Raw genomic sequence first — 15,685 nt, forward strand, 5'->3', positions numbered from 1 at the left:
GATCGAACGCCCGGGTTCATATGCTAAACCGGAACCGCTGATGTGCTCTGAAAATAAACGTGCGATGCATGGTTAGCTTGGATTGTCGTGGAGCAACTCCACGTTGTGAAAGGTATTGCAACCTTAAGTTTAAAGCAACTTGATTAGGGGTGGGCAAACGTTTTGGGTTATTAACCATTCGGCAGAGGGCCCAGGAGGAAATTAAACGATTTATCTTTCTTGTACCTGTCGAAAGTGTTTATAAAACACTATAGCGATGCATAGAGATAAAATATATTCAATTGCTCTAATAAGCATTTGTGAATAAATATACATACAAACATTTACATGTCCTGTACAAGTCATATTTTGTTATAAATAGAACATTTAATTAAATTGGTTTTGTAACACTCAGTATTATGCAAAGTAATCTATTATGCCCTCTTTTTTTAAGCACAACATTTGATAGTATGCATTTTAAAAACTCCAAATGAGGAAGAGGGTTTTTGCAGGACATTGGATGTTTGCATAAATGTAAATATCAATGCAGATTTTTACATGCTACAGTTCATTTTTATATACTGTATATTTTTTTGTTTATAAACAGAGCATTTCATCAAATTGGTTTGGAAATAGGGCCGCATGGCAGCGCAGTGGTTAGCGCGTGTGCGGCACAGTTGAGGTCATGAGATTGAACCTCCTGTGTGGAGTTTGCATGTTCTCCCCATGCTTATGTGAGTTTCCTCCAGGCACTCAGTTTTCCTCCCACGTTCCAAAACATGCATGTCAGGTTAATTGGCCAGTCCAAATTGTCCCTAGGTGTGAATGAGCTAGTAGATGGTAGTATGTGTCTATGTCCCTTGCGACTGGTTGGCAACCAGTTCAGGGTGGCCCCTGCCCACTGCTTGAAGATAGCTGGGATGGGCTCCAGCACCCCCGCGACACTACTGAGGATAAGCGGTGCAGATAATGGATGGATGGAATATAGTGTGCCATTATTTTGGAGATCTAAATTTGATATGCATTAAAAAAACAAATGCAGTTGAGTTTTTTTTTATCTGCATGACATTTGATGATTATAGTGTTAATAAATACCCAGGAAGAAAAATGCAAATACAGGCAAAATATGTTGCAATGACATTTATGTCATGAATGTTGGTGCAGTACACGTGATTAAGGAAAAATATATTTGTATGGAGGTGGGGACACACAAAAGCTACACTGGGCAAAAGAGTGGCACCAAAACAACATTAATTTGTTATTTGTAGGGTTTTTTTGTGGCGCGCGGGACCTTCTTTGCCCACCCCTGAATTCGATTCACTGTGAAGATAACAATAACCCCCTTTTGGATTACTGTCATTAACCACTATAAAGTCAATCAATTCATTTTTGTACTCAGTTGGAAAATACATGAATGATCCTTCTTTTTGTTGAGGACCTTAATCGCGATACCTGAGGCAAGTTACCAGAGGAGAATTTGAGCCTTGAACGAAGAGCCGGAATACTGCCTTGTTGTGAATGTATGAACATCTCGACATGCAATCCGATTTTCACAGCGCCACCATAAGTCTGCAGACAAGTGGGTGCCGTTTCCGTTTCGGAACATTTTGCAACATACCTTCTCGATGTTTTTCCGCAACCGGCGGCTTTCGAATCAGGACAATTCGACGGGACACCAAGACCGCTTCACTGCCTTCTGTTTTTACAGCAAGCATACATGATCACCGTTTCCCATTGTCATTCTCAATGACAAATTACAAGATTATTGTATTCCTCTGGAATTATCGCTATATATTCACAAGTGTAAACCTTTGTAAGGAATGAGGATTTTATACACGGAAATGCAACATTTGAGGAGAGACTCTGGGAGTGATGTGATCCGGTGAGGAAATTCTTCCAAGTGTATTCACATATACTTCATAAAAGATGACTTTTCAATACATGCAGTTGTCCAGGTTTGGTTTCTTTATGGTTGAGCATTTGAGAGTTGTTTCAGTCATAACCTAGCCTGAGTTTGAAGTTATCCAGAGCATCAAACCTAAACCCCAAATGGTTTTAACTCGGGATGCACCAAAATAACAGCAACAAAATGATTTTCTGGAGAAAATGTCCAGGGGGTGGTATATTTGTCACCTTGGCACTCTTTGAGACATTTTGTGATAAAGGGCTATACAAATAAATGTGACTTGACTGGACCAATGTGAGGCAAGCGGTGAGAAGCTGTCTTTCCATCGGGGGGAGCACAACCCAGCAAGGAAATGGAGACCACTTTCAAAATGGGAGCTTTTACCAAGAAATACATTTTCTCAATATTTTGTGTCTCCCTTTGCTTTCACGTTTTTCTTCGCCTTTAGCCAAACTTTGGCTAATGTTCACATGCTAACAATCTAAGGTATTAAACTGTAAACATGTACTTTGTATGACATTTAATCGATTGGCTGGGGCTGAGCTCTGTACAGCGGGGTGAGATGTATTTTACCTTCATTAGCCGGACTCGAGAGAATGTTTATGCGCTAATAATATACAATTTCAATACATAAACATGTACTTTGTGTTTGATATTCAATCAGTTCATCTTTGACGTCGTTTGGCAGAGCTATGTAAAGTGAGGGGGAAAGTATTTTTTCTATTTTTCAGTTTCTACCTCTTATTTTCATTCTGATGCATCCTTAATATTTACTTAAAAGCTTATGCAGAGTCCCCCCTTTTTGGGAAGAATTTCCATGACATTGAGAAGCGAATGCATGGGAATTTTTTACATTAATAATGTGCCTGGGAGCAGCACATTTGAAAGAAACATAAAAAGGCTTCAGCAGGGATTTCCTACATTTCTGTCTACGGATATCGTCCAAAGATTTTGGTCCATTTTGCCTATGTGATAAGTAAGTTTTCTGATGGGACATGCTCTACTTGCACTGTAATCTGGCCATAAACAAAAGTAGCCCTTTGCGCCACTGTCAAAGCAGAAAACGGTAATCTGTCGCCCTCTAGTGTCACACGGGGCACTTGCAAGTACTCCAACCGATTTCCGCCACAAGGTTTATGGGAGGAGGCTGGGGCAACGTTTCCATGGAGACACACTTTGCAAACGTTCTCACTGGGATAATGCTTCAAGTCAGTGCTGATGGTGAAAACCTGCGAGCAATACTGAGAAGTGTCCGCGCTAGAGTTTGGCCCAGAATGGGGGGATGTGAGGCTGCAGGGGTCAGTCTCCCCTCCCAAAACGAGGCTTTCCACTCTGGCTCTCATTTTGTGCTTCAGCCCCCGCAGAGCTGCCCTGAATCGCCTGCTGAGCAGAGCGTAAAGCAGCGGGTTAAAATCGGAGTTGAGCAGCACCAAAAAGTAAGAAACAGTAAGAGCAGAGGGGGGCAACACAGAGGTCTCACTGGAGATGGCTGCTTCTGTGATCTGAATAACAGCAACCCCCATGAAGGGTGTCCAGCACAGGAAGAAGATTAAGATAACCAGGAGGAGGCGAACTACTCCTTGGTGGTGTTGCTGGGATTCCTGGAGTGATGGCGGGTAACCGAAAATGGAGAAAACCTCTCTGGAAGCAGCTGGATGAGCAGACACCATCGCAGACACAAACCACCCACTCAGATGATAAAACACGGAATTTGTATCCCGACTCCTTTGAACCGAGTCCTCCAAGCTGTGAATCCTCCTCACGTGGTTCCGAGCCACCTTCAGGATGTTCACATAGCAGACGAGTATAATGACGGCAGGCGTGAGGTAGGAGAGTGCAGTCATAGCTGCCGTGTAGCTCGGACTGACGGTCCAGTCCACCGCACAGTTGTACGAGGGAGCCGCATAGGTTATAAAGCTCCAGCCCAGTAAAGGGGGAGAACTGGTTGCCATGGCCTGCACCCAGATCCACAAAACCACCAAAAACGTCCTCCACAGAGTGCAGCGGGGAGTGTAGCGCAAGCAGTTAACGATGGAGTGGTAGCGGTCCAAAGCGATTGCCGCAAGTGTTAGTGCCGACACTGTGCAGTAGACCGAAGAGGTGTAGCCCACAAATAAACACAAGTTCTGTAAAGAGAGAAAAGAATAAGCGAAGGAAATCATGAGACTGTGAGTGCTGAAGATCTCTTACAAGATGTTCAGCCCATCCAGGTTTTATGATAGATAAAGCAACAAAGGGCATGACGCCGAGGCCCACTAAGAGGTCGCTGATGGCCAAGTTCAAGATCAAGACTGAAGTCGCCTGATGGAGAGGTTTGGTAGCTGCCACTAGAATGATGACAAGAAGGTTACCTACACAAAAACAACACAGTGGTGACAAAAGTCAGAGGTGATGCCAAGCAGCTTTATTGTCTTTGGTGTACAAAAACTGGAAAGAAGAAACTTTAGCATTTCAAGAGATCCTTTGTTTATCAACCAGTTGGTCGCGAACCTAAAGTGGGTGAGGTTGCAGACCCATTTTGTGTGGGTCGTGGGCCTTTGCCTTGGTAAAATAATGTTGAGGGGAAAAAAATGTAACTGATGGTCAATGACACCATAGGAAAAGGCTGGTAGGGTTCCCTCAATAGTCAAAACCCCAGGAAAAGAAACCTTTACAGATGGTCCCCCACTTACGACCATTCGACTTATGAAGAACGGTTAGACGCAAACATTTTTTTCGGGATATCCAAAAATATCCGGACATTGCCGCAAGTTAGGTTTTGTATTGTGTGCACCTTTTTCCGAGTAGAGGACAGAGCTGTAGTGCTTTTTTCCTCCGCTGGGCGCTGTGAGCAGTCACCCAGCATCCGCCCCAAAGAAGAAATCCAGCTTCTACTTCATGGTTTGTGTCTATACACACTGCACTGTATCTCTAGCACGCTAACAGGTTTGACGTTTTTATAGTTTAATATTTCATGCATCCATTCGATATGGTTGGTGTAAAGTGTAAAGAGGCGCGCCGTTTGTTTTAAAATGAAAGTGGAATAAGAAAGATTTATGCGGTTGAGAAAATAGTTGAATCGCTTATTTTCGGCCACTCTCTACCACGGAGGTGGACCTCTTGAAGCCCATCTTCCAAACGTAAGTTAAACTCAACTTTATTCATCTTTATAGAGCATATTATTTCAAGAAATGTTTAGGTTTTAGTACAAAACAGTACAGGTTACTTATATAAACCTTAAACATACAAAATATAGCACTGGAGCAACTTCCTAACAATCGTCCGGAACCTATCTCGTTTGTAAGTACGGCAGTGTCTGTATCAATTAACCTAATACTCTAGTATATATCAGCACCAGAGAACAAACCTATTTTACACACGTTTGTTTAACAAATAAAAGTATTGTACTAAATAAACGTTTTTTTATACAATTTCTGTACTGTCAAACTATTACTTCAAAAATAAACTTGCTATCATATTGCGCGACTATTGTTAAAGGACATGATACACTTCACCTACTCGCTACTAGAAATGGGTGGAGCTATGAGAAAGAGCGCAAGCACTCCCTCCAGTCTCTCGCCCTGCGTCGAAAGTAAATACGCCGAAAGTAAATACGTCTGGATCCTCGTTTGCAGAATTTTATGACGTTTTTAAAAAAATAACTGCTTGCACCTCGTTTCCAAACCACTATTTATAATAGAATAAATGAATGTCAAAACGAGCCTTAACGATCTCAAGTAATTGCGGGAGGAAGACATGTTTAAGGTGTTATATTTGTTGACATTTAGGACACAGGCTCTGGCATTATTCTTATTTTATGAAATCGTTAAATGTCACACAGTGAAACAAAAAGGGGTGAAGAAGTAGTTTTTGTCTGCAGAGCGGGTTTAGCTGTCTTGTTAAATACTGTCTCAGAATAAATGGTGCACCGCTTTCTTAAAATCAAAAACAAAATATTTTGATTCCATGGCTCTTAAAGTCAAAAAGGTTGCCGACTTCTATTCTACACCATGAGCTTCAACGAGGTGCACGCAGACCTATTCTGAAAATAGCTAACCAGTGCTGAGTCATTGAGATTTTCAAGGAAAATGTATTTTTTTTAGTGGTGGACTGAGTCTATTTCACCTTAATTCAAATAATAAACCTGGTAACAACATAGTAATAACATGATAAATTGTTATTTTAGAAATATTAAAGTGGGTGCCCTTTGTGCTAATTAGTAACACAAAGTAGCTCTTAGCTTCAAAAAGTAAATAACTAATTTGCACTATTGATTGGTTAACTGAAAATATGATCGGTTGACCAATTTGGGCACTTGTGCAGATAAAACAGCTTTCTATGGGAACCTGACTTTGGCATATGGTCTCAATTTGGCCCCTAAAGGTGAATAATGCGCTTGAATAATGTTAGTGTAACAATATCTTATTCTATTTTGCCAGCTTTGTTTGGCATGTTGGATCACCATCAATAATGGTTAAATAATTAAATTATTTTACTTCTCTCACCCAGCTACTAGCAAACTAACACACTGGTTATATGCTACAAGGCTTTTTAGTTCAACAATTACACCAACATTCATCTTAATACAATTGTGACATTTTATTAAAAATGTATTTTACTTATTAGTTAAGAAAATATACACATTATTGGTTGGTATACGGAGTAGTTGAGGATGTCTGGGTATGAAATTGCAACTTGAAAACTTCTCGTTTTATACAGTTTTATGTTGTTTATCAACCCTAACTTTCCCTTATATATCGTCTTCAAAACCTCATCTAAACTTGTAAATAACTCAAATGTATTAGTATTAGCGTCTTCTATTAACGCATGTACTCCAATATGGCGGCTGAACAAAAAGTCACGTGAATCTAAAAGACTATTCGTCCTAGCAAAATAATCATGAAAACAAATTGTTTTATTCGGTAATAATAGGGAATAGTTAAAAAAAAATCATAATTAACATAGAACGCCAAAAACATTCACTTGTGACGTTTGCCGTTTACTTTATTGGGCGAACCTGTATGGAGTGTGTACAGTATATAGCCATTCACGCTAATTGCTCGAAGAAACAATTAGCTCACTTAATGTGTGTATACGTAGTTTTCATTTCGAAATGTATTATATATTAATTTCGTTATAGCTGTGAACATATCGTAATTATTAGAACATTTTAAAACAAACTAAGGCAACAACTCTTACCTGTCACCGAGCCAACACACATCACCACCACAAGCACCAGGAGCAGCGACTCAACGCCGTCCATCGAATCTTCTTTACGGCTCGAGTTACCTAAAGAACCCGGAATTGACCTGCTATTTTCGACGTCCATTTATAATTAATACACATTTAAACTTCAAGAGAGTGAATCAAAAAATAGTCACGAAAGCGTAAGACGAAATAGCTCAAGTTCATTAGGTGACAAGCGAATCGCCTCCGTTTGTGTGGGCGGGGCGCCATCTTCACTACTTTTTAAAAAAGCGGTCCACACAAAATTTATTTATATTTTTATTTCATAAAAATAGAGTAAATGTGTTTAAATTGTGAATACAACTTGAAAATATTATACAATAAAAAAACAACAAGTGACTTACTGCAAAAAAGGCCACACAATATGTAAAATAAAAAACAAAACAACGATAGTACTGTATAAATAAAATAGGATTCAAAAATAAAAAATATAATTAGGATCGTTTGTCAGCTGAAGTATAGCCTAGCTTGTTTTAGACAGCTATAGTAAAATAATAAGTAAAAAAAAAAACACGATTGATAAAATATTGCGCCAAATTGTTTTTGGAATACATTAAAAATACATATATACCAATGGGGGTCGTAGGTCAGCTGAAGTATAACTTAGCTAAGTTTAGCAAGTTAGAGTAAATTAGTTTGTTAAACAAAACAACAATGCATCGTATTTCCTAAACTAAGCATAACAGTCAATTATTCAAGCGGAGTATATAAAGAAAAAAAAAAAGCCTGGATAGATTCAAACGAACAACTTAACAACTTTAGGGCAGTTGTGGAGTCCACTTGTCAACAAAGTGAATCCTTTCAATCCATGTGTTTCAACATTAATGAAAGTAAATCAATGAAATGTGATTTCTGTTTGCTTAGCCACACCGTTGTGTCTTATTGGTCAAGTCAAAAATATATTTATTATTTAAAAAAACAAATAGTAATAGTAAATAGTAGCACTGTGACCACTACAAAATGAAAATAACTTCTCACACCATATCAATTGGGATACATTCCATCCCACCTGTGACCCGTAATAAAAAAAAAAAAAAAAAACACCAACTAAAATAGACCGGGAGGAAGAATATTTCACAGAATGAACATTCCCGACATTACCCAGCGGCACAGTTTCACATAAAATAAATGTCAAGCCGATATAAAATGTTTTGGGAGCACAACTAATTTCATAGCCCCCGTGAGTCAAAGAGTAATTGCCTCGACGGATAATGTCGTAAACATTTGAATTGCTGTTGTTCCTCTCCAGGCACATGAGGAGATTTTATTTTCCAAGCATGATGCTCTTTGGAATACTTAATGGGCTGAGCAGTGTTTATCTCCGTTCCATCCATGACGGAAATATTCAGGATAAAAGCCCACAGAAAGATGTACTTGACGAGTATGCTGTTAGCATCGTTTGAACCCACTCAAAACCCCAACCCTAGTTCCCTAACCCTAACCTGCTACCCCAACCCTCACTTTTACTTCTAATTCTAACCCCTACTAACCCTAAACCCATAGCCCCGAACCCTAACCTTCTAACCTTTACCTATAATCCTAACCACAACCCTAACCTCTAATCTTAAACCTAACACTAAATCTTGTCTAGGCTAAGTCCCTAACCCCCAAACCTTCTAACCCTTGCCCTAACACCCCAATTTATCATTGACTGATAGCTCGACTTAAATCAATTCTTCAATTGTCCTGACTGGAAGTTCTGACGAGGCGTTGTCGTGTGTACTCCCAGATCAGCAGGGCGGCGCTCACGTGCACATTGAGCGAGCGGATGACTCCTTGTTGCGGGATCTCGACACAGACGTCCAGAAGCTGGAGCAAGTTGGCAGGGATGCCTTCTCGTTCGTTGCTATGGCGACAGAAACACAATTTCACTAGGTCCCGTTTTTTTTCTCTCAAGCCATGGTGTATTGTAGTTTACGATTGCGATACTAACAAAAAAATAGTTATAAATAATTACAATGAAAACTTTAAAGGGACATTGTGCATTTATGTAACTTATTATAAATCATGGGCAGAACGGTGGGGCAGTGGTTAGCGTGTCATTGGCACAGCTGTGAGGTCATGAGATCGAACCCTCCTGTGAGGAGTTTGCATGTTATCTCCATGCTCGCGTGGGTTTCCTTCGGGCACTCCAGTTCCCTTCCACATTCCAAAAACATGCATCTCAGGTTTATTGGCAGGTCCAAATTGTCCCTAGGTGTGAATAAGCAAGTGAGTTGTCTGCCTCTGTGTGTCCTGCGACTGGCTGGCAACCAGTTCAGGGTGTCCCCTGCCCACTACCCGAAGATAGCTTAAGGACCCCGCAACCCTACTGAGGATAAATGGTGCAGATAATGGATGGATGGATGGATAATAAATCATTTCCTTTTTTTTAAGAAACTCAAAAGTTCTTTGCCGGACAAAGAGCTTTGAACCTTTAATCGGTCACAAATGCAAAGGACGTAACATCTTTGCCAAAAAGTTTGTTTTTCAACTAACGATACTCCAAATTTTGGAACGGAGGAGTTTTCCCCCAATGATTTAGGATCTTATATCAGTATTGGCTAATCTCTGAAGAGAGGGATGACGATTTACTCCCCCCAAAAAACAACGGAGACCAAATAATGAAGGTGTTGTATCTGAGTCTGATCAGGTGGCTTATCCTGCTCCTGGGAAACATGGAAACTAGGTCTGGTACTATCTGTTTCATGTGGGGGAGCAAACCCCAACCCTCAATAAATCGTCCTGGAGAGGGATAGGCGCCAGTAGGCTATACTTACCCGATACACACCCCAAGAAGTGGTGCCCCGACGACCCTGGCGATTAAGAGATCTGTGAACCATGTGAACCTGAGTTGCGTATAGTGTAATGAGGGTTGCTTTCAATGAGTCTACAGAGGGCACGACACAGCAGGAAATGACAATGTAATGATCCCCATTTATCCTCGGTGTAATTGGGTGAGAAGATTGCAGCAATTAAAAATAGAGCCGCGACAAAACAGCACACCTAAACAGATGTTACCCGGGAAAGGAAAGAATTAATGTCCGGAATGACACATGATCAAATTGATGCGGCGTGTGATGCTCTAAATGTGTGACAATGTGATTTTTGCTGAACTTTCACACCCTTAACAACATTTCCACAGATGAAGGTCCCTGATGCTGTTTTCTACTCGAGTATCCTGAGGGAGAATCAATTATAGAGCAAGCGTGTTCTGACAGAAGCACAGAGAGTCAAGGCTCTACTGGGAAAAAGGCTGAACAGGTGTGCTGAAATTAAATAACCCAACCCAGAGGTCACCGACCTTTTCGAAGCTGAGAGCTATATTTGTTCTCATTTCTCAATTTTTTTTTCTTTTCAATCCTGTTGCAAAAATCATCACATCACAAAATGGGAAAATCACCTGGAAATAAATACGGGAATACATAGGGAAGCCAAAGGCTTTGAAGAGACCAGTCCCAAAAATAACTTTGGACACTTCTTCTATCAATCATTTAAACAAACAATCAAATATCTTACATCGTTATAACAATCATGTGTTAGTTCATTTACAAATGATCTCACTGTTTGAATTGTGATATATATATATATATATATATATATATATATACTGGACTGTCTCAGAAAATTAGAATATTGTGATAACGTTCTTTATTTTCTGTAATGCAATTAAAAAAACAAAAATGTCATACATTCTTGATTCATTACACATAAACTGAACTATTTCAAGCCTTTTATTATTTGAATATTGCTGATTTTCGCTTACAGCTGAAAAAAACATAAAAATCCTATCTCAAAATATTAGAATACTTCCTCAGACCAAGTAAAAAACATAATTTTATAACAGCAAAACTAAATCAAACATTTGAAAATGTCCATTGATGCACTCAGTACTTGGTTGGGAATCCTTTTGCACGGATTACTGCATCAATCAGACGTGGCATGGAGGCAATCAGCCTTTGGCATTGCTGAGGTGTTATTGATGCCCAGGATGCTTCGATAGCGGCCTTCAGCTCATTTGCATTTGTAGGTCTGGTGTCTTTCATCTTCTTCTTAACTATACCCCACAAATTCTCGATGGGGTTCAGGTCAGGGGAATTAGCAGGCCAATCAAGGACAGTGATGACATGGTCAGTGCACCAGTTACTGGTGGTTTTGGCACTGTGGGCAGGTGCCAGATCATGCTGGAAAATGAAATACTCATCTCCATAGAGCTTTTCAGCAGATGGAAGCATGTAGTGCTCTAAAATCTCTTGGTACACAGTTGCATTTACTCTGGACTTGATGAAACACAGTGGACCAACACCAGCAGCTGACATGGCTCCCCAAAACATTGCTGACTGTGGGAACTTCACACTGGATTTCAAGCAACTTGGATTTTGCTCTTCTCCAGCCTTTCTCCAGACTCTGGCGCCTTGACTTCCAAATGAAATGCAAAACTTGCTTTCGTCTGAAAAGAGGACTTTGGACCACTCTGCAACTGTCCAGTGCTTCTTCTCCATAGCCCAAGTCAGACGCTTCTTCCGTTGTCTTGAGTTCAGAAGTGGCTTGACCATGGGAATACGGCTATTGCAGCCCATTTCCCGGACACGTCTGTGAACTGTGGCTTTTGATACCTGGACTCCAGCTTCAGCCCACTGTCTTTGAAGCTCCCCCAAATTCTGGAAGCGGCTCTTCTTCACAATTTTGTTAAGGCTGCGGTCATCTCTCTTGGTTGTGCAGCGTTTCCGGCCACATTTTTCCCTTCCAACAGACTTTTTGTGGATATGCTTTGAAACTGCACTCTGTGAACAGCCTGCTCTTTGAGAAATTTCTTTTTGTGTCTTACCCTCCTGATGGAGGGTATCAATGATGGTCCTCTGGACAGCAGTCAGATCAGCAGTGATTTAGTTTACTGAACCAAGCTGAGTGTTTTTAAGGCTCAGGAAACCCTCGCAAGGTGTTTCGAGTTAATTAGATGATTCAGGTGATTAGTTGAATAGCCTACTTGTATACTTTTTCATGATATTCTAATATTTTGAGATAGGATTTTTGAGTTTTCTTAAGCTGTAAGCCAAATTCAGCAATATTAAAATAATAAAAGGCTTGAAATAGTTCAGTTGATGTGTAATGAATCCAGAATGTATGACATTTTTGTTTTTTTAATTGCATTACAGAAAATAAAGAACTTTATCACAATATTCTAATTTTCTGAGACAGTCCAGTATATATATATGTATGTATACTGTAGCTATATATACTCTGAAAAGACCGCAATGTTTATTATTGGTCCATCTGAATGCCGTGACTTGTTCTGAAAAACTGCTCTGAATGTTGACAAAAATGACTCAGTCAAAAATTTAGGTGTCATATTTGACACCAATCTGTCCTTTCAAACACACGTCAAGAATATTACTAGAACATCTTTTTTCCATCTTCGTAAAATTGATTAAATTTGCCCTGTGCTGTCTTAGTCAGATGCAGAGATTATAAATCATGCGTTTGTCCGGTCTCCCAAAGTCCGAAATCAAGAGCCTGCAGCTGATACAAAATGCTGCAACGAGGCTTTTAACTAAGACAAGAAATCTTGATCACATTACCCAATTTAGCTAACCTACATTGGCTCCCTGTTAGCTTAAGATGTGTTTTTAAGGTTCTGTTGATATCACTCAAAACCATGCATGGACTTGCTCCCTCAAATCTTTCAGAATTAATACCCCCCTGTGTTTGGGTCTGTAGCCTTCTCTCTGAAAATGCTAGTCTTCTAGTGATCCCAAGAGCCAAGAAGAGAACCGCAGGTTCGAGAGCATTTTCCAGTCCAGTCCCGGTGTTGTGGAATGCTCTGCCCCCTGGGATTCGATCTGCAACCTCAGTGGAACGGTTTAAATCTAGGCTTAAAACACACTTCTATTTTACAGCATATGAATAACCTATATTTTATGTTGACAATGTCTGTTTATTATTTGTTATTGCAGCATCCATTGCAGCCTAGCCATCCTGGAAGGGGATGACCTCGTGTGCGGCCCCTTCAAGGTTTCTTCTTTTTCCTCATCTTGAGTTTTTTTGAGTTTTTCCTTGCCCTCATGTAGGTTTTAGATCAGGGGATGGTGTAATAATAGTCTGTGGTTTGCAATAATCTGTGGTCTGTGCAGTCCTTTGAAACTCCTTGTGATTAAGGGTGTCACAAATAAACATGACTTGACTAATATTTAGTTTTCTTATTGTGATTTTGAATATCTTTTCCCTGCGAAGAAAAACAAATAGAATAAAGGTAGGCACTTAAAATCTTCAGCCCTACTATCTTTAAGTACACATGTATGTATGATTGTATTTTATGGCTGTTTTTTGAGCAAATATTTGTGTCTTCCTTTTTTTAATTAGCGGTTGATCTTGGTTTTTTTCTTGTGTTCTTTGCCTAATAAAAATGCCACAAACAAACAAATCATACCCTAGAAGTAGCAGGGTCTTCTCAGGAAACTGGTAGTCTTGGAGACTTTGACTGTTTGCGGTCTGCTCTACGCCAACAATGCAGTAGCCATGACTCTTTTTTACTTGCAGGAAGTCTGCCAACTCCACTGGCTTTACCTGATGAGTAAATCACATTCGGATGAATAGAGGGGCAAATCAATGATAATAACAATGATAATAAAACATCTACCGGTACGCTTAAATACAACTGATGAAAAAAAAAAGCAAAGAAAAACAAAGGAAATCACATTTTTAAATAAGGACTGACAAAAAGTGAGGCTTTGATTCTGGAGCTTAGAGCTTTAACTCAAGAGTTAAACCACTTTAAAGTGACAGTGTGTAATACTTTACCACTATATGTCAATGTAACTTAGAATGGAGCTGTATGTCCACTTGAAGAAGATACGCTATAGAAGGCAAATGATACAATTTCACAAAGTTCAGAAGCCGACTTTCGTATCTACTTACGTTAGCAAGGATTAGTTTCAGCCAGCGACAAGACGTGAGAGCCGGTGTTAATCCAAAAGACCAAGCATGTTGGATACACCAGCAGTGGCTGAAAAGAGCCAAGAGCTGTAGTTGTTTTTAAGCTGCTGTATCAGGCTAACTTTTGACACAAGCAAGAGGAGATAGTAAAAAAAAGCCAGTAAAAGATTGCGTGACTGAACCAAGATTTGTCAAGTTGGGACCCTGAATCACAGAATTCAGCAATGTTCACTTGGTCAGAGCTAGACTAACTGGTTAACTCTAGCAAATAGCGGAAGACGCTACTAAAAAGCCAGTAAAAGATTCCACAAGCAAACTAGGATTTGTCAAGTGTTGGGATTCTAAATCACTCAACTCAGACACGTCGCTTGCATGACCATTTGTAGAAGCAGACTAACAATTGCAATAGCAGCTAGCAGCAAACATTGCCTGAGGCCAAGTGTTTGACATGACCGGCTAGAGAAGGAAATAGTGGGGTGGAAAAAGTCAAAGATATCTAAGTCACAAACCTTGGCGACCATCACATGCAGAGCTCAGTGACATGACAGCTGGTGTTACTCGCCGCTACCGACAACAAAAGACAGAGCAAGCTGGATACACCCGGAGTGGCTGAAAAGAGCCATTAGCTGGAGTTCATCAGAGCTGTGTGAGTTGCTAAGTTACACAAGGAAGCTACTAAAAAAAGCTAAGTAAGATTCAGTCATAGCCTGCAGTTGAGTGGCTAACATAGTAAGATGGCGGACTTTTCCAGTTGCGTTTTATAATTATTTATAATTTCTAAATTTTAAAGCCTTCTGGTTTGCAGTATTTACTGAAATTTTTACGAAAGGACTCTGCTCTCACCTGGTTTTGGAACCAGTATTAACACGCATGAATTGAATTTGCCTGTGTATTTTCTGTACATCCCTTTGAGACTTCTTGTGATTAAGGGCTATGCGAATAAATATGACTGGACTTTAAGAAAAACATGCTTATGGGATGGTATATGTTTTTGCTTATATTTGAATCAATAGTGTTTCATTTCAAAGGATAAAGTATTTTTACACAACTAAGTGTCGTTATATAATACACACTCCAGCTTTAAAGCTTTAACTCAACAGTTAAAGTCACTTAAAAATATTTTTATCCAAGCATTAAAACTGCTCTATTAACCCAACAGTTATACCAAATCTAAAGTTTTCACCCTTCAAATATTCACTTCTGGCATAAATGTACACTATATTGTAACTAATAACAACAAAGACAATTCTATTCTGAAATAAAGCCCAGCGCACACCTGACGCCAAGCGCGAGGGGAAGTTAGCATCAATGCCTTTGGCTGCAGAGTGCCAATGGCGCCGTGCCCCACAGTTTTCAGCCGCACGGTTTTCCTATCCAAGATGTTTACGTCACACATTTCATGTTACCATTCAAAATAGCGACTAACATTTAGTTAGTTCACGCAATTACAATTATAATACAGCATTTACTGATGAAAAGCCTCTGTCTCTAAAAAAAAGAAAAAAAAGTGAGGCCTACATTTGACAAGGCTGATGTCAACAGCTTCGCGTCGTTCGCAAACGAAACACCTCTACGATCTGGCTCTTGGAAGCGGATGACGGGAGCAGGCTACCAACTAATCTTTGAGATGCTATTTTTCTCTTATGATTGGTCAAAATTCAT

General features: G+C 39.9%; 2 protein-coding genes across 2 annotated transcripts in view; both read right to left on the minus strand.

Moving 5' to 3' along the window:
• Positions 1 to 984: 984 nt before the first annotated feature.
• Positions 985 to 7,284, minus strand: LOC148354147 (melatonin receptor type 1A). Its single transcript, XM_088351482.1, has 3 exons — positions 7,064 to 7,284; positions 4,076 to 4,236; positions 985 to 4,011 (listed from the first exon to the last, which is right to left on the minus strand). The coding sequence occupies exons 1-3, from the start codon at positions 7,191 to 7,193 to the stop codon at positions 2,851 to 2,853; spliced, it is 1,452 nt and encodes a 483-aa protein (XP_088207608.1). The 5' UTR covers positions 7,194 to 7,284; the 3' UTR covers positions 985 to 2,850.
• Positions 7,285 to 7,362: 78 nt separating this feature from the next.
• tarbp1 (TAR (HIV-1) RNA binding protein 1) overlaps positions 7,363 to 15,685 on the minus strand; it is a 28,798-nt gene continuing 20,475 nt past the window's right edge. Inside the window, exons 28-29 of the mRNA XM_088351483.1 lie at positions 13,518 to 13,654; positions 7,363 to 8,957 (exon numbers count right to left, since the gene is read on the minus strand). Of these exons, the coding sequence (XP_088207609.1) occupies positions 8,789 to 8,957; positions 13,518 to 13,654 (306 nt within the window). The 3' untranslated portion in view covers positions 7,363 to 8,788. The remainder of the gene's footprint in view (positions 8,958 to 13,517; positions 13,655 to 15,685) is intronic.

Source organism: Urocampus carinirostris, chromosome 13 (genome assembly GCF_059441175.1).
Source record: "Urocampus carinirostris isolate Australia breed hairy pipefish chromosome 13, RoL_Ucar_1.0, whole genome shotgun sequence".
Lineage (NCBI taxonomy): Eukaryota > Metazoa > Chordata > Actinopteri > Syngnathiformes > Syngnathidae > Urocampus > Urocampus carinirostris.